General features: G+C 39.7%; 2 protein-coding genes across 3 annotated transcripts; both read left to right on the top strand.

Annotated features, from left to right (window-relative positions):
• Positions 1-255: 255 nt before the first annotated feature.
• On the top strand, positions 256-3385 carry LOC148817427 (uncharacterized). Its single transcript, XM_088938302.1, has 3 exons — positions 256-1106; positions 2541-2721; positions 3166-3385. The coding sequence occupies exons 1-3, from the start codon at positions 256-258 to the stop codon at positions 3367-3369; spliced, it is 1236 nt and encodes a 411-aa protein (XP_088794428.1). The 3' UTR covers positions 3370-3385.
• A 12683-nt stretch (positions 3386-16068) lies between these two features.
• LOC148817426 (uncharacterized) lies at positions 16069-27496 on the top strand. 2 transcript variants are annotated; one of them, XM_088938093.1, is made up of 5 exons: positions 16069-16171; positions 19627-19706; positions 23910-24762; positions 26193-26373; positions 26816-27496. In XM_088938093.1, exons 2-5 carry the CDS (start codon positions 19664-19666, stop codon positions 27017-27019), a joined length of 1281 nt encoding a protein of 426 aa, XP_088794219.1. In that variant the 5' UTR covers positions 16069-16171; positions 19627-19663; the 3' UTR covers positions 27020-27496. The 2 variants fall into 2 exon arrangements, with proteins under 2 accessions (XP_088794219.1, XP_088794220.1); XM_088938094.1 differs by lacking the exons at positions 16069-16171; positions 19627-19706 and adding an exon at positions 23537-23622.
• Positions 27497-27754: the final 258 nt, after the last annotated feature.

Below are 27754 nucleotides of genomic sequence, written 5' to 3'. Positions count from 1 at the left end.
GTAAAACAATTTCAAGTTTCTCACTGAATGTTTTGATTAATCATTTTCCCACTTTGGGCGGACACCAAATCCTAATAAACCATTACACTCTGTCCTTTTTTCTTATTGCTTTGTTTTCATTAGTCAGTTAGATTTTATATTAAATGTATTACTATTATATAATGGTCTTTTAAAGATTAGAATATTTGAAGTTGGTGAAATTGGTTATTTTGTTCACTATTTGATTATAAAAGTTTTGTTTTTTTTTGGAAAGGTATGGTGCTGTTTGCCATGGAAAGATCAGGGCGTATCAAGATTGGACTTCCCCCAAATAATTACAATGACAACTTCAGTGAGTATTCGAAGTATGTGGGAAATCTGCAAGGCATCTCTCACGTCGCCTTCAGCCCTCAAGGAACAATGTTTGCAGTCCGTGATGCACAGCTGTATTCTGGGTCTCCTCCAGCGAATCCAGATGAGAACTGGCTGAAGCAGAAAGCTCGGTGTGTAGGAAGGTCTGGGTGGGATCAAGTTCATTCCCTCTTTTTCCATCCAAACGGCACACTCTATGTTGTCATGAAGAGTGGTGAACTGTACAGGGGTCCCCCTCCTGAGAATGAGTACGTGTCCTGGATGTACAGGGTTGCTACGAAGATAGGAACTGGAGGATGGTGCTTCCCTTCTCTGTTCTTTGACCCTGCGGGTATCCTGCATACTGTGACCACAGAAGGGAAGCTGCTTAAAGGAAGCCCTCCGAATGATATGAACTACAACTGGTATAAAAACAGTGAAATTATTGGATCTGGAGGCTGGACAGAACTTACCCATTTCATGGCCTTCTCTCCTGATGGCAATCTGTGGTGTGTCTCCAAGAATGGAGGGAAGATCTACACTGCCCCACCACCCAGGTTTGCAAGTGATAACTGGATTGGAAGAGCACAGAATCTTGGATCTGGCTACAATCAATTCCCAATCCTCGCCCTCACGCAAGATAAAACCATAAGTCAAATTTTAAGTTTGGATTTCTCTGTTAAAGATGCAAAGATTCTTTCAAAAGAGCCTCTGACAGTTGGGCAACATGACTGTGACAACTCTACTGGCTCTGTTCCTTACACTGCAACTTTCCAGTAAGTGCTGCATTCTAAGTTGTATTTTCATTGTTCTGTATATCACAAAATACACAATGCTTACAAAAAATACACACAAAATACACTGCCAATAGATCTAAAACTTAAATTGTGGGACTGCTGGTAATCATTTGGCAAACTTAACACAAAGATGTTTAAGCGTAACAAAATTTGAATTTAATGATGTCTGAAAATTTATTTTGAGATATTATGAAATGAAAAATCTACCTTTAGATTCATTTCCACATATATGTTCAACTCTAACCTGTCAGTAAATCACTTGACTCTCAATTTGACTTTAAGAAATTTAAAAAATGTTATAGAAGTGTTATAGAAGAAGAATCACCACACTGCAACACAACTGGCAGCCCAGCAGGTGTGAGCCTGGCCAGTACCTGTATGGGAGACCTCCTGAGAAAGCTAAGGTTGCTGCTGGAAGAGGTGTTAGTGGGACCAGTGGGGGGTGCCCACCCTGCAGTCTGTGTGGGTCCTAATGCCCCAGTATAGTGACAGGGACACTATAATGTGAGATGGAAGAGACATAAAACCGATGCCCTGACTCTCTGTGGTCATTAAAAATAACAGGGTGTTTCTCAAAAAGTGTAGGGGTGTTACCCTGGTGTCCTGGACAAATTTCAGATTGGCATTTAACAATCATGGCCTCCCAGTAATCTCCATCTATGAACTGGCCTCATCTCTCTGTTCTCCTCCCCACTGAGAGCTGCTGTGTGATGAGTGTATTGGTACACTCTGGCAGAGCTACTCATTGGTGGTAGTGGAGGGGAGTCCTTGTTACTTGTAATCATCATCATCGTCATCATCAATGTACTGCAATATATTTGAAAAACTATCAACTTACCTTCCTGTCCATTCTATAAATGCTGAATTTAATGATGATGTCATGAGGGTATTTTCGGGCTTGAGGAGAATTAGAATGTGTGACAGGAAAGATGAAGGAACACCAGCAGAAGATAAAAAAATTACTAACATTGCAAAACAACAGACAGAAACTTGCAAAGCAACTACTTCTAAACTGTTGAATCCTGAGTTTGTCTCTAGCTCAGTCCTCCTTCGTGAGGATTTTGCATGTTCTTCTCATGGTGAATGGCTTTACTTAGATAAATACTTTATTGATCCCGTGAGGGAAATTGCAAATGCACCATCAGCTGTCTGTGACTGGGAGGTTCCACACCTGGAGAGTGTCAGCAGGTTTGGGTAGGCTTTAGTCAGCCACAATTTGAGCAAGTAGTAACAACATGAAAAAACCCTCTCTTGCCATCTTCACTATCTCTGAAGTTCATGAAATTCACCCGGCTGGTATGTCAGGCGAGTACTTGCACAAGTCCTCCTTCTCCCAGTGTGGTGCAGCCAGGTTGATACAGTCTGCATCTTCGAAACAAGAAGTTGTAAAATAGAATGTGATTTTTTTTTCAGGTTTTCTGAAACTGTTACCCTGGAAAGCTCTTTCACCCATTCTCATGGATTTACTGTGGAAGTTGGAGCATCAACAACTTTTCAAGCTGGAATCCCATTGTTGGCTGCGAATGAAACCACAGTCTCTATTAATGCCAGTACTACTCACAACTGGAGTTTTACAGAGACAGAAAGGAAAGAGGTACAGTATGTTGCCAGTACTGGATTAAGCTATTAAAGATTAATGGAGCTTTTAAGCCCCCTTGGGCTGTTACTCAAAGAAATTGAGCAAGACTTCACTTTTTTATGTATGTGGAATGGAAGTAGAAAACAGGGCACTTGACTAACATGGAAACTTTGATACTAGAACACTGTTGTTGTGCATATTTTAACTACAACTTAACTACATACCTTAAATTGCCTTGTTTTTTTTAATTAAGTTCAAGCACATCTGAAAAGGCTCCACAGATGAAACACTGTCTCTTTTCTTTCCCTTTCAGCATGGAATAAACCTTTACCTCTTCCTTTGTTTTTTTATTGCCATAACCAGTGAACTGCTTTAGCTTACTGGTTTTCAATGATGTATTTGCCACTGTTGTCTGAAAGCAGAGACCCCAGCCAATGGCTTTTGCTTCTTTCATTGCAGATTGTTAATACATCCAGCCTGAGTGCTACAGTGCCCCCTGGGGAGGCTGTGAGATTCAAGGCTGTAGTCCAGAAGGGGATCATTGATGTTCCTTACACAGCGAAGGTGCTCACTGTCTTCGGACACCAGGCCACTATCACTGGGACATGGACCGGAGCTTCAGTTTCGAAAGTGGCAATAAAGGAAGAGCCTATCGTTAACTAAAACAGTTTAGTAGTTACATGCAAGCAGATACTTTACCTTACAGAGCATTTATATAGGCAAATGCCAGTAATTTAACATTCAAAGCTATTTAGCTTTTGCTGTTATCTAGTAAAATGGGTATTTCCTTCAACAGCATAAGTATACTAATTTGCTTAATTTCTTCTGATCAAGGAATTTGTTTGAGTAAATTTATCTTTTAGACTACAATTTGATATGATAATTAGAACTAATTGTATGTCAAGCCATTTGTTTTGGATTGTTCAGAGCTATTGCATTTAATCATCTTCAGTATACAGTACTTGTTTTTTTTCCTTAATTTTTGTAATAACTAAAAAATGATTATTAAATAATTTCATTAAATTATTATAATATTAAACTTCATTTCAATAATCATTTTGGTGCCTGGAACATATTTAGTATTTCTGTAATACTAAATATTTTAAAATGATAAGTGCGTCAATAAAATATTTGAAGGGTGTATGTTTTCTGCTTGTCTCTCTTTTGTCTTGTTGACTACCAGTGTCCAATTGCGGTCCTGCAGAGCCTGAGTGCAGTTAGTTTTCTGGGTTACCTCTTTCTAAAGATTGGCGTTTAATAAACCAAGCCCTGGTTCTTGAAGGCTTAAACATGAATTCAACTTTTTTAAAGGAGTTTATGATGAAAGCTCAGCTATCTGTAATTTGTAATTAATCAGGACGTCACTTTCTCACTCAACCATCATAGATACTGTACATTATCTCCCTCTGTCCCTTACACTTGTCTTTCGCATCCCTCTTCCACCCCATCTCCACCTCTGCAGCTACCCCTTGGTCAGAGTTCTCTCTGCATGGCCTCCCAGAAGGACTCTAGCCTCCTTGTCCTATGTCAGGAGGTTATCCCTGAGCCAAGCGGGCTAAGTTAACTTAACTTTCATTACTCGACCTAATAGTTAAATCTCTGCCATGGGAGCCGTTTCTCCCGTGAAATGCGTAGTTATAGACTCTATGCGAGATGGTATCATCCGGAAGTGACTGGAGTAGGACATCAGGTAGGACACAGCAGGATTAGGGCGGGTGGAAACACAGGGGGTGGTGACGGCTGTGATCTGTTGCAGGGGGGGAGTGCAGGTGCACGAGTCCGAAAGGAAGTCCAATAGGGGAAATCAGGGCGCAGTCCAAGGTCCAGGTGCCGGGAGATCCATCCAAGACAGACACAGGGAACAGGGAACGAGGAATACGGATAGTTAAAACATTGACAGGACAAGGCGCTCCGAGCCCCGGGCTCAGAAGGTCAGGACACCGTGGTGAAGCCTGTGCTCTCGGGCCACTCCTGTGCCCATTGGCAGGTGGGGTCCTGGGTGTCCGTCTTCCAAAGCTGAGCCCAGAACTACAGAGATGCCGAGCTTAAATAGGGAAAAGGGGATAAGACACAGCTGGGACATATAAAACTGGCAACACAATGAAAAAGGTAGGAGCACTCTGTAGAGGAGGGATGATGGCCAACACAATCTCTTACAGATGCAGCCATTCAAAATGCGCGGTAAAAACCCGCGGTACAGTAACCTACCCACAAGCCACCGCAGGGCACCGGAGGGCACCGCGGTAAGTGATTGGCTGGCCAAAATGACCGACAGGGGCACTCGTGGTGCATTGGTTGGTAGTGCAAAGATTTAATCATTTAATGTCTTTACTGTGCACATTTTAATCCGCTTAGTTTTGAATATTTATATGGATTTTACCACTAAAGGGAAATTTTAGTAGCTGAGCATAAAAAGAAGAGGAGCATAACGCATCTGAAGGTCATAAACGATATTAATTTAGGAACATAAACATTACTGTATGTATGTAAACTGTACTGTGTATGGCTGGTCTTGGTAGTTTAAAGAAAAAATACACACCAGTCTTCCATTTCTCCCTAAACATTTTAAGCATGAAAGTTTTATGAAACGGTACCCAAATATGCGATTGCTGTATAGAATGAATTTTAATTTAAAAAAATTATTTAACACGAACATTAAGCTGTTTACATCTTCCGCCTGAGAACAGTCACCCGTTGCTACCCAATGCAGAAACACAGCCACTAACTAGCAAAGAGAGGACATTAGCTACCCAATATGATAAAGAAATAAATGATTATTTTGTTTATTTCTTTTGCACATTTATTTGAACATTTCCATCGATTGTACAAGCACTTGGAAACTGTCCAATCCCTAGTTCATCAGGCATTTTACCGGTCTGGCGCCGGTCTGTGTTTTCCAGGATATAATGCCAGCGAACTCTTGTTTTTATGTCCACTATAACAGACAATCTCCTTTGCTTTTAACCGAGCGTTTAATAATTTCCTAAAATGAAAATGATTTACTTTATTTCCCTCACGGGATCAATAAAAGTATCTATCATCTGTCTAAACTATGGGACAGAATTCTGGGGTCTCCCCATACCAGAGATTATGGTAGGGCTTCAGAATGGTGATTGGCTGACACCATCTGACACCCCTCTGATTGGAGAAAAAAGACGTGCCGGTTTGCTATACATACTGTACCAGGAAGAGGATTTCTTTCTATTCAAAACGTGTATTTTAAAAGTTTAAGAAGTAAAAACCTTACAGCGTACACAGATTTCTAAACTGATCAGGATCGTTATCTTTGTCTTATGCATAATAATGTTCACCGCTCTGTCCAGCAAATTAATAATAAACTTTATTTTATATAGCGTTTTAAACGAATAAGTAATTAGATTGCTCATAAACCTAATCACTTGCTTTTTCTTTTTATTTAGGCTCAGTTTTCAACTATAGATCGTATTATTAATAACCATAATGACAACCAACCAACAAAAACAACCATATAAACATAATACCAACCAAAAACATAGATAACAACCACAATACAAAATCAAATATATCAAACCATTTTACTCTCGCAAAGTCCTCCAATTATAATAATCCCGCCCCTTATGCAAAACCAAACCTTCCTCCCATCCCAGTTTATCCTGTTTATCATAAACAAAATCCACCTCAATTTTCAACATAAAGCATTACACAAAATCAATACCTCAACACTCCATACTCAACAACGATAATTCACAAACAGCCAGAACATGTAACTACACATTCCCAAACAGACCTAATTTCCATAGCCCCGCCCCTTATGCAAAACCAACATCCCTCCCCTGTTCTCTCTCTCCCCTGGCGGTTGTAATTGTTTTTATTTTCAAATAAATTTTAGCAAAGTCATGTATTTTAAAAATCTTAAGATTTTTATATTTATGTCTTTATTTAGTGGTTTCATTAGTGACAAAGGCTAAACTTTCTTGGAAAAATGTCTTTTATGTAAACCATGTTTGCTATTAATTCATTCCGGGCTAAAATATGTTCATTGTCTTCTAATGAAAGAAGGGTTCCTTTCGCCGTAGTCGGGTTGAAATTAGAAGCTTGCCACGCCCGGACTGTTACACCAACGCATTAGCATGTTAAAGCGATTTCATTGAGGAGCCTAGCCTTTAACTAGTAAGTACTGTACTTACTGGGTTTTTGAGGGGGGGGGGGGAGGTGTCTTTCGCTGGAAATCTCGCCTCCTACTTTGAAAATACCCGTGAAACCGGTTCAATTCGTCACAGCCAGCACTCCTGCAGAGAGGGGGGTTGTACTTGCAGTGTATACAGTATACGCGTTATGCTCTTCGTTAATGTCTAAGCCGGAACATATCATTATATCTCATTTTGTATTTCTTAAAAAAAAATCGTTTTCCCAGCCTAACAGTATTGTTTTTAACCTGTAAAGCGCTTTGAGGAGCCACCTTTAAAGGCGCCATATACAATAAAGTTCATTATTATTACTATTGTAAATTTGCTGGACAGAGAGGTGAACATTATTACACAGAAGACAAAGATAGCGATTTATGTTGCATTGTGTATCGTGCTGCTTTAATACAGTTTTTAATAATTAAAAGTCTAAACAGTATCAGCTTTATTTATGGGTTTTAAATAAAGGTGATTTAAACGCGATTTAAATCAATATAAATGTTTATATTGTAACGCATAGGTGACTATTCATTGTTATTAAAATGACTTAAATTCGATCATGTTGTGATATTTAGAAATATACTTTTTTTTCTAAAAAAAGTATATTGTAAATTGTAAATTTTATTGTTAAAAAGATCCATGAAAATGTCACTACTAAAGTTAGCTGGTACTGTTGGTATTGTAAGTGGCAAGTAGAGCTCATATTTTAGATTTTGTGTAGTTGCTAGCGTTGAACTGTGTGTTGGATGCACATGAATATATTCATTATATGCCAGCGCACCTCACCGTGCCAGGCCACCACTGCGTCACAACACACAGCTGCCAGTGCACCTCTACATACCCGACCACCACTGCATCACACAGCTGCCAGCGCACCTCACCGTGCCAGGCCACCACTGCGTCACATAGCTGCAAGCGCACCTCACCGTGCCAGGCCACCACTGCATCATACAGCTGCCAGGGCACCTCACCGTGTCAGGCCACCACTGCGTAACACCACATAGCTGCCAGCGCACCTCACCATGCCAGGCCATCACTGCGTCACACCACACAGCTGCCAGCGCATGTAACCATGCCAGGCCACCACAGCGTCACACCACACAGCTGCCAGCGCACCTCACCATACCAGGTCACCACTGCGTCACACCACACAGCTGCCAGCGCACCTCACCGTACCAGGCCACCACTGCATCACACCACACAGCTGCCAGCGCACTTCACCGTGCCAGGCCACCACTGCGTCACACCACACAGCTGCCAGCGCACCTCACCATACCAGGTCACCACTGCGTCACACCACACAGCTGCCAGCGCACCTCACCGTAGCAGGCCACCACTGCATCACACCACACAGCTGCCAGCGCACTTCACCGTGCCAGGCCACCACTGCGTCACACCACACAGCTGCCAGCGCACCTCACCGTACCAGGCCACCACTGCGTCACACCACACAGCTGCCAGTGCACTTCACCGTACCAGGCCACCACTGCGTCACACCACACAGCTGCCAGCGCACTTCACCGTGCCAGGCCACAACTGCGCCACACCACACAGCTGTCAGCGCACCTCACCGTGCCAGGCCACCACTGCATCACACAGCTGCCAGTGCACCTCACCGTGCCAGGCCACCACTGCGTCACACCACACAGCTGCCAGCGCACTTCACCGTGCCAGGCCACCACTGCGCCACACCACACAGCTGTCAGCGCACCTCACCATGCCAGGCCACCACTGCATCACACAGCTGCCAGTGCACCTCACCGTGCCAGGCCACCACTGCGTCACAACACACAGCTGCCAGTGTACCTCTACATACCCGACCACCACTGCATCACACAGCTGCCAGCGCACCTCACCGTGCCAGGCCACCACTGCGTCACATAGCTGCAAGCGCACCTCACCGTGCCAGGCCACCACTGCATCATACAGCTGCCAGGGCACCTCACCGTGTCAGGCCGCCACTGCGTCACACATATTTCAGTGCCATATATTTCATGGATATTATGGAATATAATGGATGGATATCTTAGTTATCTTTCTAGTTCACAGGTTTGCATGCATAATTTAATTTTGAAAGCCACTGAGACATCAGGTACTACTGTTGTATTTATGAAAAAGAAACAAAACAAAAAACATACTAACAACTGTGCCATCCTACTCCTTAGTTAATACATTTTATTATTCATAAACAGTTAACATTGTTAGCAAAATATTTTGAATTATATTTAACCCTATTTTTTCTTTAGTTTTGTATTTAACTTATTATATGATAGTCAGACTTAATGTATATTTGAACAATGAAAATATATTTTTACAAGATTTTACATTAAGCACTTAAAATTAATATGGTTAATAATAGTAAACTGTAACATGCTGTAACAAGATCGGTTAAACTGCGAAGAAAATGCTTTCAGAGAAAATGTTTCAGGTGTGAAGAACATAGATCTCCAATGCAATTTCAACCAAACCTGTTCCCACACACCCTGCCCTCACTACCATTAGAATATACACAAAGCACTCAAATCTTTCGAGCTAATGGTCAGGTGACCCGAGAGAGAGCGAGAGAAACACTAAGGGGTGCGGAACCAGGGAACTATTTACATGGAAAACGGGCGATCTCCCCAGACTGTCCGCCCGTTTCACTGTTACCTGGATACCTCTTTATTTAGAACTCACTAACACTGATTTTTAGTTTAGAAGGATTCAAGTAGGGTTTTAGATGAAAGGCAGCGACCTTAATCAAGCCCAAATCATAATTGAACCCATTCAGAGCCTAAATTACATTTTAGCGTTTCATTCTGAGCAGAAGACCCTCACACCTGAAGAAGGGGGAGGTGTTTTTCGCTGGAAATCTCGCCTGCTTCTACTTTACAACCGGAGTGCTGGCTGTGACGAATTAAACCGGTTTTACAAGTTTCAATCACAGACCATGTGACATGGGAGTCAGGAAACTAACACACAGCGCCACCAGATTTGATAACGCTATAAAAACGCTATAAATAATGTGACTTGGCACAGAACAAGTTTACAGCACAGTACAATAATAAATGCTGACCATGACTTTAGAAGCATAAATTGCCTTACACTCAATTTAAACACAAGCTGTCTTTAGCCCTCTAAGCTGGTTCATACAGAAATGTAGAGATCCAGGCTCAGAACACACAGCTTCATTAGCGAATACATATGCAGGACAACTAGAGAAGACGTTTTACAGAGGATGGATTTTTAGAAACATCCCATCAGTGACATCACTGAAGTCAACTCCTAGGTACTGTAACTGTCGTGTGGATAGTTTCACAAGAATCAGACAAAGGTTTAAGCATCGCTTGTTCTAGATAAAACTGCAAAAAAAAAACAACAACCCATAATGTACTTCTTTGCGGCTCTGTTTGCCCAAATCATATATTCACAACGTGAAATCTAGAAAATAATATTACGTAACCAAAATCCGCAATATGGAAACAGAACCTGTGTAATTGTTGATAGATGATGTACTCGTAACATTTTTTCAAGACGAACTACAACATTTAAAAAATGACTTGTATGTACTTGATATCTCTAATCAATCCACGGGTCCCAGCACGAAACGAAAACTAAAACGCATACCGTTTCGCGCTTCTTATTAGTTGCTCAAAAGTAATTTGACCGTATGAAATGCATAATATAAACCTAGAAACATATACGTGAGCAGTACTTAAGCACTGTAGTATCGGTGTTAAGACATACCTCTCAAATACTGTAAATCAAGTTAAAAATATCTCAAGATCGATTCTGGTCATAATGAAACCATGTTTCGTGTATGTTTTCTTTAAAGTACCGAGACCAGCCATATACTGTATGTTTATGTTCCAAAATTAATATCGTTTATGGCCTTCACACGCGTTGCAGTATGCCCCTATTCTTTTTATGCTCAGCTACTAAGGTTTCCCTTCAGTGGTAAAATTAGATATGAATATTCAATACTTAAACGGGCACAGTTAAGACATTAAATATACATATACATACTGTATACAGTACAGTTTGCATACGGTAATATGTTTATGTTCCTAAATCAATCTCTTTTATGAGCATGTGAAAGGCATGGTGAATCACTGTACTTTGCATGATTGGAAACAAATGCGTGATTGCGAAATGTTGTGGTGTTACTTTTACAAAGATGGTCAATGAAAAAAAGAATGTTGACCAGGGCAATACTTTGAGTTTACACTTACAGCTTGTCCAAGGTCATTCATTATTAATACTATTAGTAATATCTTCGTTAAAGACTTTGATGGCCACAGCTCAAACATGAGAGGTTGAGCTTTATTAGCTCCACCTTGCGGAAATTCCGGATACTATTATTTTGCTTGTCGTATTATAGGAGAATTTACGGTAACTCGCGGTATTTACCGGTAGCTTGCGGTAGACTGCGTACAGCGTACAGCAAAATAATGCGGTATCGCCCGCGCATTTTGAATGGCTGCATCTGTAGATATCAGGATGCTATGAAATGAATGGGAACCTCCCTTTTCTATAAAATCCATTCACTAACCAGTAGATTGTGTTTGTAACCCAGAGATTCTCTATATAGGAAATCCGAGTTTCCTAAAAACAGTAGAATGGCAAGTTCTCATAACAAAGTTCAAATACTGAACTTGAATCTGGTCGTAAAATCTGATTAGAACAAGGAGCTTTAGTCTTCTGTCTTCCTCTCTGTCTTCTCATTCTCTTCTCTCTGCTCCTACTTTCCTCTTCTCTCTGTACCTGACAGTTTTTCTTTTTCCTCTGTTCCTTCGATGATGTTTTGGTTTCCACATTATTAGAGACCACTAAAGAGCTTAGACCCTATCTTCTACAGGAAGATCTACTGTTTTATTGAACAAACGCAATACAGTATCGGCTACCTGGCCTTTTGGATTTCCGCTCTCTTTTCGGCTACAATGTCTGGACTACACTTCTGGCTTTGTGTTTCTCGCCATCTGCAAATTTTCTCACCGATCCAACTCTGCTCAGGATCCAATACTCTTGTCTAGCGGTTCTTCTCTAGAGAAGCCACAGCCTGCGAAATCGTACTCTGCTGCATAAGAAGGCTGGACTGCTGTGGGAGAATTCTCTACTGGCTGAGTTTTCAATGGCAGTGGCATCACTTTATGTAACAAGCTAAATGTTGCCTTAATTTTCCCCCCAGAAATATGGAATTATATTTTATATCTTTCCAAAAAGTATGAGAGGGGGTGTTGCCTGTGCCCTAGCTAAATTCCACTCTGGTTTGGTCCAAACGGGCTTACTTAAAAAAGGTTCCAACTTAAGAGCTTACCCTTTAAAGCGCTTTGAGTTCTTCTGGAATGAAAATCACTATACTGTATTTACGGCTGCAGCTCGTCTCAATCAAGCCCTCATTAACCAATTTCCCGTACACACCCCTTCCTTGACTATTTCAACCCTCAGTTCACCAAGTTACATTGTTTGGTATTAGGATCTTTTCCATCTCCTGAGCTCACCTCACCCTTTCCTCCTCAGTACCTTTTTCTACCTGGTCTGGACTCCCTCAATGTCGCCTCTTTGGTTTTGATTTTGGATTTCTCACTCTTGTCTCGCCCCTATCGGATTTGTTTGCCTCTCCTCTTGCCTACTACCTGGCCATGACCCTGCCTGGAACAGCCGACCACTCTCCCTTGTCGCCTGCCTTGGATACCTCAGCTACCTTGCCTGGAGACCGCACAGGGTTCGCAAATTACATCGTTCTTACAGAATACCGAACCCGCAACATGAATCCCGCGGATCAGGACGATCCTTTCTCCATTCTCTTACACTTTATAAATCTAATGAATTATTATTGTAATTGAGGGCATTAGTAGTTTAGGTCAGTAGAGACACTGGAGACAGCAGAATAGAGTTGATCAACTTTATCACAGTGCTGGGAGACCACCCTCTCCGCTGAGCCTTTGTGCTGCTCTTTAGTGTCATTCCAGCTTTGAAAATCATCAGCAGAACATTACACATACTTAATCTCCTACACAGCTTGGTCTTCCTCATCTTGTCAGCGGTGGAACCATCAGCCTTCCTTAGACAGGAAATTGATGGTTTACAGGCTGATCTGTTGGTGGGGAACTGTGTGATGGAGAGAGTTGGTAGTGGGTGTTTGATTGCTAAGCTAATAAGTAGACACATACTCCAACACTTATTTGAATTATTCCACCAGGTCATCCTGAGAGGTGTCTTTTCCTTTAAGTAAACATTCAGTTTCTGATGAACCCACAAAAATTGTAAGTGCTATTTTACGATGGTGTCAGATTGGGAGTTTCGCTCACCTTGTGTTCTGAAAAGCTGCTTTGAAACATTGTGTTGGAAGACAGCCACCAGCGCTCAAGCTTGACAGCTGTTGTCTCTCAAAGACAAGTACAGTACTTCCTGGAGAGAAGCACTGCTCCCCTGTGTTCCTGCCTCAGGTGCCATCACATACTGTAGGAGCGGCAATCTTAAAGGCCATCGGTTTCTCGGAACTGTGCTGCTGATTGATCTTCTGTCTTGTGCAGATTATTTTAAGCAAATCCCAGACCCTCAGGCAAAGTTGCTCAATCTGAAGTGTGATGATACAGTATGTCTGTTTTTTTATTCACCTGAACACCTTGTATGAAAAACAAAATTCTTTATGGCATTCATTTAATTTTATTTTACAAATGTATGAAATATATGTTTTTACCTGTATGTTTATATATGGAGAATGCAAATTGTTTTATTGAGAAATGTTTATTTCTTCATACTCTTATAGCTAGATAGGGGCATCACTTCATGTAACAAGCTCAATGTTGCCTTTATTTAAAAAAAGATAGATCATGCTTATTGAACTTGGTTTTTGACAACTGTCTCAAACGTCTGCTTTAAACTCCATTTCACTAGGAATAACAAGAACAACCACAAACTAAGCTTATTGAAGAGTTTTTTTGAGTGTTTAAGTTGAGTAAATTTGGTTTAACCTAATTGTCTGAGGGCAAACCTCCCCAACTCTAGGATGAAACTCGGACCCTCAAAAAGATCAAGCTCCAAACCACCATTGCAGAATTGAAAGGAAGCCAAGAGAAGGAGAGAGATGTGTTCTGTGTTTAATGGCTTAACCTGTGGTGCTTCTTCAGCAGTTAGACAAATAGCTGGATGAATGTGTGTTTAAGGGCATCTGTATTACTTTTTTATGTAAGAGAGGTAGGCGTCTGCCAACCAGCAGCAGAGTTGCTAAACGAGATAGTCAGGACTGCCTTGATGAACTGCTGAGGATGCAGCTCTATTTAGGAAAGAATGGCCAGAGAATTCTGCTGCTACAAATGGTGTCTTTGTTAGAGAGACAGAATCTTGAAATGTTGGAGATGATCCTTGAAAAATGTGCAGCTTGAGATAATAGAGTAGATGTGATGTAGGACATCTACACTAAAAGTAGCTAGAATACACCCCAAAGCTCTAGAATAGTATCTCCAAATATCAGCGAGTCACCTACCTGAACACATTCAAATCCACAGTCAAACCCTTCTTCTTTGGAAAGGTTATATACACAATTGATGTCAGTATCTGCTCCTTTCTTTATGCTGATATTGTTATCTTCTATATTTGTTTTTACTTTCTTTTACTTTACTTTGAGAAGATACTCAGATTGTCTCTGATGCTTTTACCTCCCCCCTTGTAAGCTTACGTCCTGCAATTGTTGTTTTATTTGGTTGAGCAGTTTGAAATGTTTTGGAGTTGTGTGGAGCTCTCTGTTGCAGTTTGTGGATATGTTTCCGTTAATGTGACTTTCTGTTTTTTCTGATTGCTTTCGGGGAGAGCGTGATGGGAAAAGAGGGACGATCAAGAAGAGAAAGAACGAGAACACGGCAGGTGTAAATGTTACTGTTCAGCAATAAACTGTTACAGGAATATCTGTCTCCATGCAGTTCCCATCCGTACAGGCAGATTGTTTAACCACCATCACACAAACCCTATAGTTACACACTCGTGATATCCCTCCATTATACCCAACAACCTAGTCTTCTTCAAACCAAGCCACTCTAGAGATCTTCATGGTCATTTTTAAATCATTTCATCTTCTGCTTTCCACTTTCTTCATATCTGTAGCTTCTGCGGTGAAGCCAACTCCTGCTCTGTGTACCCTTTTCCTACTCATTCTGAGTCTCGTCCATCCAAATGTCAGCTGGCTTATCTCTCCACTCTGATTGAGATTCCCAAACTGGCCTCTGAATTACTCCATCTCCCTGACTCCAGATCCACTCATTCTTTACTTTATGGCCTTTCAGCTGTAATATTTGCAATCTGTGACCTCCAACAACAAGACCATAGACGCCGTACCTAGTGTTGAAGTTGACAAGGTTTCATGGCATGCCTCTTTGATTCACTTCCTTTTCCCCTTGACTGTTACCAGCCCAATTGGGATTGCCATTCAAAAATATTCTGGAGAAAAGATCTTGATAATTGATATACTGGCCCTTCCCCCATATGTCCTCTGTACCAAGCATCAACAGCCTCATTGAGAAACCAAGTATTTTATCACAAAAATCCTGCTGTACTCAAATGAAGGGAAATGTTCAAAACTTATAAACTGATTATTATATAAATGAATCTTCAAAATTGAATATTATATAAATAGTATTATACAAAAAGTTAGAAAATAGATGTATGGATTATACACTTAACCCTTTAATTACAAAGGTACCCCTACCATTTTGAATTACAGTTCCTGATTGTGACAAAAGAAATAGTTCTAATATATTACACTCTGTATCATACATACGTTTCCTTGTGAACTCATTGACAAATGGAATTAATGGATATGTTTAAATTAAGGGAGGAATTTACTGTTTGCATTTGTCTTCAGATAATAAATTTGTCATTCATGTTGGGTATGATTTGGTTTAGTTTTTATTCAATATTTTATGTTACATATTAAAAACATTTTGAACACGTTTTTTTTATGAAGACACTGGACTGAAACTGCAGACACATAGGTCATTTTGCAATCTTTACTGCAGTTCAAGAAATACTTCTGGTTTAACAGTTTCGATATACTGTACTTACAGAACTCGTTCTGCCTGCAAATGTGTCTTTGATGTGTTTTCAAGAAAAAGATGATATCTGCATGTGAAAGGGGAGTGTTGAAGGATAATATCCAATCCAAAACGTTTTAAGGTGTTTTCAGTTTTATACTGTATGTATAAATACAAAGCTGAGGACAGGCATTTACAGTCAGCGAGGAAGCACTGAAGGAATCGTTACCTTGATACTCATACCTGCTGGACCAAGTGTGATTCAAAAGCTGCTTTCTTCAGAGTGTAACCAAGGTAAGTTTCATTTCATAGCTGATGTGTTACAGGTCATCATTACAGTGTTTTACAGTATTTTCTCCAATTTACAATCGCATAACCACCGTAAGTGTTGTGATTTGCCTTCAGAATGTTTTACTATACTATATCATAAGAATATCATGACATACCATGGCAATGTTCCTGGGAATCATTACTATCCTACAGAAAATTTACTTTAGTAAATGTCTGATACTGCTGTACACCATAATATTCCCAAGGGCAAGTGTTGTACATTACTGTTACCAATCCTATGTATGGTGCTACTGCATCTTGCTTGACTAAATAATAATCACATGTACTCTGTACATGTATCAAAGGTGAAAGTAATCCTTACTTAGATTGAGTAGTCATTCATTGTTTACATTAGATAATGCACATTTTTGGATATTTTCATTTTTCGACTACGTATAAAGACATACAAACATATTTTAATGTCAGATGTGGAATAAGAATTCCAAAAGCCATCAAACAATAAGAGCAATACATTTCCAAAGTAAGACAATATTGAATTTTTATCTTCCATAAAAATTCAGCACCCAATAGCAACTTTTAGCCAGCAGCCACATCACCCTGCAACTCACAACTGGCAGCCCACTGAAGCTCAGCAGGCGTGAGCCTGGTCAGGACCTGAATGGGAGACCTCCAAGGAAAAACTAAGGTTGCTGCAGGAAGAGGTGTTAGTGGGGCCAGCAGGGGATGCTCACCCTGCGGTCTGTGTGGGTCCTAATGCCCCAGTATAGTGATGGGGACACTATACTATAAAAAGTTGCCATCCTTCGAATGAGATGTAAAACTGAGGTGCTGACTCTCTTTGGTCATTAAAAAAGAGTAGGGGTGTTACCCTGGTGTCCTGGCCAAATTTCCCATTGACCTTTACCCATCATGACCTCCTAATAATCCCCATCTATGAATTGGCTTCATCACTCTGCTCTCCTCCCCACTGATAGCTGATGTGTGGGGAGCATACTGGTGTACTATGGCTGCCATCGCATCATCCAGGTGGAGAGGAGTCCCCATTACCTGTAAAGTGCTTTGAGTGGAGTGTCCAGAAAAGCGCTATATAAGTGTAAGGAGTTATTATTATTAGGAATTATTCCAGAACACTTTTTATTAAAGCACTTTTGCTTTTGAAAATTCTCATCTAATAACATATCATACTTTCATACTATTTAATATACCTGATAAATAATGCATCAGAATAAAAAAATGAAATTAACATAATATTTCCTAGGGGTCTTGAGTTCTCTTTTGGACTGGGGTGATATCTGTGGTTCTACAGTACGTTCTCACCGTGTTTACATTGGCTTCCTGCAGGTGCACTGTTTTCCTCCCACAATTCTAAGACATACTTGTAGGTTAATTGGCTTGTGGAAACATTGGCCCTGTATGTTTGTGTCTGTGTGTGCTCTGTGATGTACTGGCGTCCCATCCAGGGCTTACCCTGCCTTGTGCAGGTTGTTTGCTGGGATAATATCTGCAACCCTGTATTGAATAAAAAGGTTAGTGTCACGCCCTCCACATCTAGAGGGCGCTTCTGCTCTGTCCTGTTCCTTGTTTCTCTGTGCTTTATTTGTTCTTCTGGTTTGTCTTGTTGTTTGGGGCTATATATTTCCGGGTCTCCCTTTCCTCCTCGCTCGGTATGGGGATTGGTGGTAGAGAGGCTTGCCTCACCAGGTCGCCCCACGTCCACTACCTGAGATCTTATGTCTCGTTCCGACTCCGCCCGATACCTTGAGCCCGGAGCAAACCCCCTTATTTGCTCCTTTCCTGCCGCTACACATAGGGTCCTCCCTTCTTGCCGGTCTCTCTCCACAGCTAGCTGTGACAGTTGATAGAAAATGGATGGTTGGATAATATATATTTAATTATTTGATTTGCATTATAAAACTTTAAGCAGTATTCCATCTTTTTCATAAACATTTTCTGCATCAGAGTCTTTAACTTAGTCACTTGCTATGGTTATTTTGGAAAAGTTCTGGTACGCTCGTTTGAACTATCTAACGTTTATGATCATTATAAAATGATATAAAGTTATAATGTTTTCCATGAACACTTGGTGTCATTATTGCTGTAATGGATAACGAAAAGCTTGTAGCTTCATTGAACCTTTTGTAGAAAATGAAAAAAGTAACAGTAAAGTAGTAGTTTTTAATTTAGCTCATCCAATTAGAGTGACATACTGTACTGTAAGTCATTCTTTGAAAGTCAGTCAAATCACTTAAAACCTCTTTTTTGTTTAAAATAAGATATATTTTCTTATTGTTTCAAATAGTATATAAAGCCACTATGTACAATTCTAACAATAAATTGTCCGTTCTCTAATTACTATTAATTTATATTTCATTACGAATAATTCTTTTACTACATTTAATTAAAAAATGAAAAATGTCAGTTAGTGTTACTGTACAGTATGATTAGTGCAGGAAAGCACTAATGGGTTAATAAACATTTATTTTTTATGATTAAAATAGGATTTGTGCGAAAGCCACATTAAGATAGATTCACTGTGCCACCTGGCAATTTTAGAGAGTAATGTAGCCCTGCATCAGATTATGCGGAAATCTAAAAAAATGTTGTTGAACAGTACCTTTCAGCATACCACACCAGATGTTCTAGTAGGCTGCATAACACCTCGAGCACTCTGAACGGCTGCGTCTGTAATTTGTTTATTAGGGCTCCTTAAACGTTTTGCTTAGTTATTAGTACATAGAAGGGAGGATTCTGAACATTGTCTTTTGTGGTTATTAAAATAGATATCTGGAAAAAACATACAGGCACAGCCATGTTTGATAATCAAGTCACATTATATGGACATACAGTACACAACACATACAGTGCTAATAGGAATTTTAAATACAGTTACACAATGTTTCCAAACTAAGACATTTTGTGACCTAATAGCCTGAAATCAAGACACATTTAATTAAAAATGGATGTATTTAATGTGCATTTACATATTGTAAGTTACAACCTCCAAATGCTCAAACATTTTAAAAAGTAATTATAATTGAAAATCTATAAAAAAAAATTATAAGTGCATACACCCCTTGGTAATACTATAACAGTTGTAAATTAGGAAGGAGTGAACTGTGTATTGTTGCTCATAGTGTACTTGTCTTCACCTCACTGCTTTCTTAAGAACTTATCTATATATGATTGATTTTGCTCATTTCTTCCTACAAATAAAGCTTCAATACACACTAGCATAACAATTGCCTCTGACACAACCCGCTTGATGTATCAGAAAAAAAGTCTCAAGGGGAAAATTAACACAGAATGCAGTTGGTAGATTGGCATACTGTATATTTGTGGTACTGCAGATGTAACATGCATTATTAGAATATTAGGAAACTTCTAAGTAGTAAGTACCTGCCAGGTTTAGAAATATATAAAAAATAACGTTATGTTGTGTATGGAATTCTGTTTTGCAGACAGACAGAAAGTTGACCTCATCTTCAGAAAGAGACCATGTCTGACCAGGTTAAGACTTCAGGAGCAGCAGACAATATTTGTGAGTATGTAGAATACTGACTGTATAAATACAGATAAACTGTATTTGCAAATCTACAGGAGCTGTCTGAAGGGATAAAATGGGCACTCAGGGCACCATCAACTCCCATGACAGTGAGCTCAAAGGCTGAGACTCCGATATCAATGACTCAGAAATTAATCTTGAATCTGATCTACACAAATTACTCTATAACGTCAAAATTGAAGGTTTCAAAGTCCCAGAATTTTTTAACATGTCATGTAAAAGAAAACACCTGAAAGAGCTCTACAGCCAGATACCATTTAGATTCTAAACAGTTCACTTAGAATAATAAATACTGTATGTACAGATGCAGCCATTCAAAATGCGCGGGCGATACCGCATTATTTTCCGGTACGCTGTACGCAGTCTACCGCAAGCTACCGGTAAATACCGCGAGTTACCGGTAAATACCGCTAGCAAAATAATAGTATCCGGAATTTCCGCAAGGTGGAGCTAATAAAGCTCAACCTCTCATGTTTGAGCTGTAGCCATCAAAGTCTTTAACGAAGATATTAATAATAGTATTAATAATAAATGACCTTGGACAAGCTGTAAACTCAAAGTATTGCCCTGGTCCACATTCTTTTTTTCATTGACCGTCTTTGTAAAAGTAACGCCACAGCATTTCGCAATCACGCATTTTTTTCCAATCATGCAAAGTACAGTGATTCACCATGCCTTTCACATGCTCATAAAAGAGATTGATTTAGGGACATAAACATATTACCGTATGCAAACTGTACTGTATACAGTATGTATATGTATATTTAATGTCTTAACTGTGCCCGTTTAAGTATTGAATATTCATATCTAATTTTACCACTGAAGGGAAATCTTAGTAGCTGAGCATAAAAACAATAGGAGCATACTGCAACGCGTGTGAAGGCCATAAACGATATTAATTTTGGAACATAAACATACAGTATATGGCTGGTCTCGGTACTTTAAAGAAAACATACACGAAACATGGTTTCATTATGACCAGAATCTTGAGATATTTTTAACTTGATTTACAGTATTTGAGAGGTATGTCTTAACACCGATACTACAGTGCTTAAGTACTACTCACGTATATGTTTCTAGGTTTATATTATGCATTTCATACGGTCAAATTACTTTTGAGCAACTAATAAGAAGCGCGAAACGGTATGCGTTTTACTTTCGTTTCGTGCTGGGACCCGTGGATTGATTAGAGATATCAAGTACATACAAGTCATTTTTTAAATGTTGTAGTTCGTCTTGAAAAAATGTTACGAGTACATCATCTATCAACAATTACACAGGTTCTGTTTCCATATTGCGGATTTTGGTTACGTAATATTATTTTCTAGATTTCACGTTGTGAATATATGATTTGGGCAAACAGAGCCGCAAAGAAGTACATTATGGGTTGTTGTTTTTTTTTGCAGTTTTATCTAGAACAAGCGATGCTTAAACCTTTGTCTGATTCTTGTGAAACTATCCACACGACAGTTACAGTACCTAGGAGTTGACTTCAGTGATGTCACTGATGGGATGTTTCTAAAAATCCATCCTCTGTAAAACGTCTTCTCTAGTTGTCCTGCATATGTATTCGCTAATGAAGCTGTGTGTTCTGAGCCTGGATCTCTACATTTCTGTATGAACCACCTTAGAGGGCTAAAGACAGCTTGTGTTTAAATTGAGTGTAAGGCAATTTATGCTTCTAAAGTCATGGTCAGCATTTTTGTACTGTGCTGTAAACTTGTTCTGTGCCTAGTCACATTATTTTATAGCGTTTTCATAGCGTTATCAAATCTGGTGGCGCTGTGTTAGTTTCCTGACTCCCATGTCACATGGTCTGTGATTGTAACCTGTAATACCGGTTTAATTCGTCACAGCCAGCACTCCGGTTGTAAAGTAGAAGCAGGCGAGATTTCCAGCGAAAAACACCTCCCCCTTCTTCAGGTGTGAGGGTCTTCTGCTCAGAATGAAACGCTAAAATGTAATGTAGGCTCTGAATGGGTTCTGACTTGCTTTAACAAAATATGTTTACAAATCCTTTCACCTGGCATTTTCGTAGTTAGAAATTATGGAACGCTCTGTTAAAAGCAAGGGAGTTTTTATGTCCGTTGCAGTTCTTTTGCAACATGAATATAATTATATCGTTATTAATTTCTTGAGATACGCGATTCCATATTATATTCCCTTTTAATCAAATTCTAAAAGTATGCTTGTTGACTCCGGTATCGCGTTAGTTAAAGACTTCGATGCTTAAAATGTTTAGGAGAAATGGAATACTGGTGTGTATGTTTTCTTTAAAGTACCGAGACCAGCCATATACTGTATGTTTAAGTTCCAAAATTAATATCGTTTATGGACTTCACACGCGTTGCAGTATGCTCCTATTCTTTTTATGCTCAGGCACTAAGTAAAAGGAGATGCTTCATATTGCTTGACTAATTTTAAAAACTAAGTTAGAAATGCAGACGCTCCCTCGGTGCGCTGCTCTGGTGCGCCGGCTCTTACACAGTGCCTGTCTGCCGTAAGCGTTACAATATACATACCCAACACTGCTTGTACCCATCTGTCATGCAAATAAAACACCTTGAATTGAATTGAATTGAGGGGAGAGGGGGGAATACTAAAGGCAATACTGGCTCAATACCCTCGATGGGCTTTGACGTGCTAATGCGTTGGTTTAACAGTCCGGGTGTGGCAGGCTTCCAATGTCAACTCGACTCGATTGGAAGACAATGAACGTATTTTGTGATATTTAGAAATATAAATTTGTTTGGTGCGAGTGAGGTTTTATTTAATCTCTGACCAAGGGAAACGTTTCATTTTTTCAAAGAAATGTTTGTTAAAAAATAAAGTCATAGTTCTATGGGATTCAATCACAGACCATGTGACAAGGGAGTCAGGAAACTACTCTAACACACAGCGCCACCGGATTTAATAACGCAATAAAAACGCTATAAAATAATGTGACTAGGCACAGAAAAAGTTTACAGCACAGTACAATAATAAATGCTGACCATGACTTTAGAAGCATAAATTACCTTACACTCAATTTAAACACAAGCTGTCTTTCTGTATGAACCTCTAAGCTGGTTCATACAGAAAATGTAGAAATGCATTAGCCTGATTATGATTAAAAAACACATAATTAAACACGCGTTTGCGATTTAAATCAGAACACGATTTAAATCAATATAAATGTTTATATTGTAACGCATACTGTCCAGCCTCCATTTCTCTATAAAAATTTACTCTGTTGCACACACACACACAATAGAAGGAGGAACCGCTGTCAGAAGGGAAGATATGTTCAAAATATCGCAAATATCGTTCATGTTGCGATATTTTGAAATATAAAAGTCAATTTATTGTCCATAATATCGCTATTCTATTTTTTCGAAGAAATGTTTGTTAAAAGAAAAGTCCGGCACCAGCTGGATTCGATCACACAACCTCCCAGTTGCTAGTCACGCACCTAGACCAGTCTTTAGATACGCGATTCCATATTATATTCCCTTTTAATCAAATTCTAAAAGTATGCTTGTTGACTCCGGTATCATGTTAGTTAAAGACTTCAAAGCTTAAAATGTTTAGGGAGAAATGGAATACTGGTGTGTATTTTTTTCTTTAAAGTACCAAGACCAGCTACAGTATATACTGTATGTTTATGTTCCAAAATTAATATCGTTTATGGCCTTCACACGCGTTACAGTATGCTCCTATTCTTTTTATGCTCAGCTACTAAGATTTCCCTTCAGTGGTAAAATTCAATATCTACAACGGGCACAGCAAAGACGTTTTTACTGTAAGTCTTTCTACGACAGACCAACGGACCACGAGTGCCCCTGTCGGTCAACCAATCACGTACTGCGGTGCCACGCGTCATCTTGCGTCATACTGAGCGACGTCACCTGCGGTACGTGTCTGTGACGCGCACTTTGAATGGCTGCATCTGTAAAACAATTTCAAGATTCTCACTGAATGTTTTGATTAATCATTTTCCCACTTTGGGAGGACACCAAATCCTAATAAACCATTACACTCTGTCCTTTTTTCTTATTGCTTTGTTTTCATTAGTCAGTTAGATTTTATATTAAATGTCTTACTATTATATAATGGTCTTTTAAAGATTAGGATATTTGAAGTTGGTGAAATTGGTTATTTTGTTTACTATTTAATTATAAAAGTTTTTTTTTTGGAAAGGTATGGTGCTGTTTGCCATGGAAAGATCAGGGCGTATCAAGATTGGACTGCCCCCAAATAATTACAATGACAACTTCAGTGAGTATTCGAAGTATGTGGGAAATCTGCAAGGCATCTCTCACGTCGCCTTCAGCCCTCAAGGAACAATGTTTGCAGTCCGTGATGCACAGCTGTATTCTGGGTCTCCTCCAGCGAATCCAGAAGAGAACTGGCTGAAGCAGAAAGCTCGGTGTGTAGGAAGGTCTGGGTGGGATCAAGTTCATTCCCTCTTCTTCCATCCAAACGGCACACTCTATGTTGTCATGAAGAGTGGTGAACTGTACAGGGGTCCCCCTCCTGAGAATGAGTATGTGTCCTGGATGTACAGGGTTGCTACGAAGATAGGAACTGGAGGATGGTGCTTCCCTTCTCTGTTCTTTGACCCTGCGGGTATCCTGCATACTGTGACCACAGAAGGGAAGCTGCTTAAAGGAAGCCCTCCGAATGATATGAACTACAACTGGTATAAAAACAGTGAAATTATTGGATCTGGAGGCTGGACAGAACTTACCCATTTCATGGCCTTCTCTCCTGATGGCAATCTGTGGTGTGTCTCCAAGAATGGAGGGAAGATCTACACTGCCCCACCACCCAGGTTTGCAAGTGATAACTGGATTGGAAGAGCCCAGAATCTTGGATCTGGCTACAATCAATTCCCAATCCTCACCCTCACGCAAGATAAAACCATAAGTCAAATTTTAAGTTTGGATTTCTCTGTTAAAGATGCAAAGATTCTTTCAAAAGAGCCTCTGACAGTTGGGCAACATGACTGTGACAACTCTACTGGCTCTGTTCCTTACACTGCAACTTTCCAGTAAGTGCTGCATTCTAAGTTGTATTTTCATTGTTCTGTATATCACAAAATACACAATGCTTACAAAAAATACACACAAAATACACTGCCAATAGATCTAAAACTTAAATTGTGGGACTGCTGGTAATCATTTGGCAAACTTAACACAAAGATGTTTAAGCGTAACAAAATTTGAATTTAATGATGTCTGAAAATTTATTTTGAGATATTATGAAATGAAAAATCTACCTTTAGATTCATTTCCACATATATGTTCAACTCTAACCTGTCAGTAAATCACTTGACTCTCAATTTGACTTTAAGAAATTTAAAAAATGTTATAGAAGTGTTATAGAAGAAGAATCACCACACTGCAACACAACTGGCAGCCCAGCAGGTGTGAGCCTGGCCAGTACCTGTATGGGAGACCTCCTGAGAAAGCTAAGGTTGCTGCTGGAAGAGGTGTTAGTGGGACCAGTGGGGGGTGCCCACCCTGCAGTCTGCGTGGGTCCTAATGCCCCAGTATAGTGACAGGGACACTATAATGTGAGATGGAAGAGACATAAAACCGATGCCCTGACTCTCTGTGGTCATTAAAAATAACAGGGTGTTTCTCAAAAAGTGTAGGGGTGTTACCCTGGTGTCCTGGACAAATTTCAGATTGGCATTTAACAATCATGGCCTCCCAGTAATCTCCATCTATGAACTGGCCTCATCTCTCTGTTCTCCTCCCCACTGAGAGCTGCTGTGTGATGAGTGTATTGGTACACTCTGGCAGAGCTACTCATTGGTGGTAGTGGAGGGGAGTCCTTGTTACTTGTAATCATCATCATCGTCATCATCAATGTACTGCAATACATTTGAAAAACTATCAACTTACCTTCCTGTCCATTCTATAAATGCTGAATTTAATGATGATGTCATGAGGGTATTTTCGGGCTTGAGGAGAATTAGAATGTGTGACAGGAAAGATGAAGGAACACCAGCAGAAGATAAAAAAATTACTAACATTGCAAAACAACAGACAAAAACTTGCAAAGCAACTACTTCTAAACTGTTGAATCCTGAGTTTGTCTCTAGCTCAGTCCTCCTTCGTGAGGATTTTGCATGTTCTTCTCATGGTGAATGGCTTTACTTAGATACTTTATTGATCCCGTGAGGGAAATTGCAAATGCACCATCAGCTGTCTGTGACTGGGAGGTTCCACACCTGGAGAGTGTCAGCAGGTTTGGGTAGGCTTTAGTCAGCCACAATTTGAGCAAGTAGTAACAACATGAAAAAACCCTCTCTTGCCATCTTCACTATCTCTGAAGTTCAAGAAATTCACCCGGCTGGTATGTCAGGCGAGTACTTGCACAAGTCCTCCTTCTCCCTGTGTGGTGCAGCCAGGTTGATACAGTCTGCAGCTTTGAAACAAGGAGTTGTAAAATAGAATGTGATTTTTTTTTCAGGTTTTCTGAAACTATTACGTTGGAAAGCTCTTTCGCCCATTCTCATGAATTTACTGTGGCAGTTGGAGCATCAACAACTTTTAAAGCTGGAATCCCATTGTTGGCTGCGAATGAAACCACAGTTTCTATCAATGCCAGTACTACTCACAACTGGAGTTTTACAGAGACAGAAAGGAAAGAGGTACAGTATGTTCCCAGTACTAGAATAAGCTATTGAAGATGAATGGTGCCTTTAAGCCCCCTGGGCTGTTACTCAAAGAAATTGAGCAAGACATCGCTTTTTTCTATATGTGGAATGGAAGAAGAAAACAGGGCACTTGACTAACATGGAGACTTTGATACGAGAACACTGTTGTTATGCACATTTTAACTACAACCTAACTACACTCCTTAAATTGCCTTGTTTTTTTATTAAGTTCAAGCGCATCTAAAAAAGGCTCTACAGATGAAACACTGTCTCTTTTCTTTCCCTTTCAGCATGGAATAAACCTTTACCTCTTCCTTTGTTTTTTTATTGCCATAACCAGTGAACTGGTTTAGCTTACTGGTTTTCAATGATGTATTTGCCACTGTTTTCTGAAAGCAGAGACCCCAGCCAATGGCTTTTGCTTCTTTCATTGCAGGTTGTTAATACATCCAGCCTGAGTGCTACAGTGCCCCCTGGGGAGGCTGTGAGATTCAAGGCTGTAGTCCAGAAGGGGATCATTGATGTTCCTTACACAGCGAAGGTGCTCACTGTCTTCGGACACCAGGCCACTATCACTGGGACATGGACCGGAGCTTCAGTTTCGAAAGTGGCAATAAAGGAAGAGCCTATCGTTAACTAAAACAGTTTAGTAGTTACATGCATGCAGATACTTTACCTTACAGAGCATTTATATAGGCAAATGCCAGTAATTTAACATTCAAAGCTATTTAGCTTTTGCTGTTATCTAGTAAAATGAGTATTTCCTTCAACATCATAAGTATACTAATTTGCTTAATTTCTTCTGATCAAGGAATTTGTTTGAGTAAATTTATCTTTTAGTCTACAATTTGATATGATAATTAGAACTAATTTTATGTCAAGCTATTTGTTTTGGATTGTTCAGAGCTAATGCATTTAATCATCTTCAGTATACGGTACTTGGGTTTTTTCCTTAATTTTTGTAATAATTAAAAAATGATGATTAAATAATTTCATTAAATTATGATAATATTAAACTTCATTTCAATAATCATTTTGGTGCCTGGAACATATTTAGTATTTTTGTAATACTAAATATTTTTAAATGATAAGTGTGTCAATAAAATATTTGAAGGGTGTATGTTTTCTGCTTGTCTCTCTTTTGTCTTGTTGACTACCAGTGTCCAATTCCAGTCCTGCAGAGCCCGAGTGCAGTTAGTTTTCTGGGTTACCTCTTTCTAAAGTTTGGCATTTAATAAACCAAGCCCTGGTTCTTGAAGGCTAAAACGTGAATTCAACTTTTTTAAAGGAGTTTATGATGAAAGCTCAGCTGTCTGTAATTTGTAATTAATCAGGATGTCACTTTCTCACTCAACCATCATAGATACTGTACATT

This window comes from Atractosteus spatula, chromosome 20, assembly GCF_055471065.1.
Source record: "Atractosteus spatula isolate fAtrSpa1 chromosome 20, fAtrSpa1.hap1, whole genome shotgun sequence".
NCBI lineage: Eukaryota > Metazoa > Chordata > Actinopteri > Semionotiformes > Lepisosteidae > Atractosteus > Atractosteus spatula.
This window is presented reverse-complemented; position numbering and strand designations above follow the sequence as displayed.

Excerpts from the sequence above, each read along its gene's own strand:
- LOC148817427 (XM_088938302.1), top strand. The coding sequence starts at position 256 with ATGGTGCTGTTTGCCATGGAAAGATCAGGGCGTATCAAGATTGGACTT. Across the intron at positions 1,107-2,540 it reads CCTTACACTGCAACTTTCCA|GTTTTCTGAAACTGTTACCC; the intron begins GTAAGTGCTGCA and ends TTTTTTTTTCAG. Across the intron at positions 2,722-3,165 it reads CAGAGACAGAAAGGAAAGAG|ATTGTTAATACATCCAGCCT; the intron begins GTACAGTATGTT and ends CTTTCATTGCAG.
- LOC148817426 (XM_088938093.1), top strand. The coding sequence starts at position 19,664 with ATGTCTGACCAGGTTAAGACTTCAGGAGCAGCAGACAATATTT. Across the intron at positions 19,707-23,909 it reads AGGAGCAGCAGACAATATTT|GTATGGTGCTGTTTGCCATG; the intron begins GTGAGTATGTAG and ends TTTTTTGGAAAG. Across the intron at positions 26,374-26,815 it reads CAGAGACAGAAAGGAAAGAG|GTTGTTAATACATCCAGCCT; the intron begins GTACAGTATGTT and ends CTTTCATTGCAG.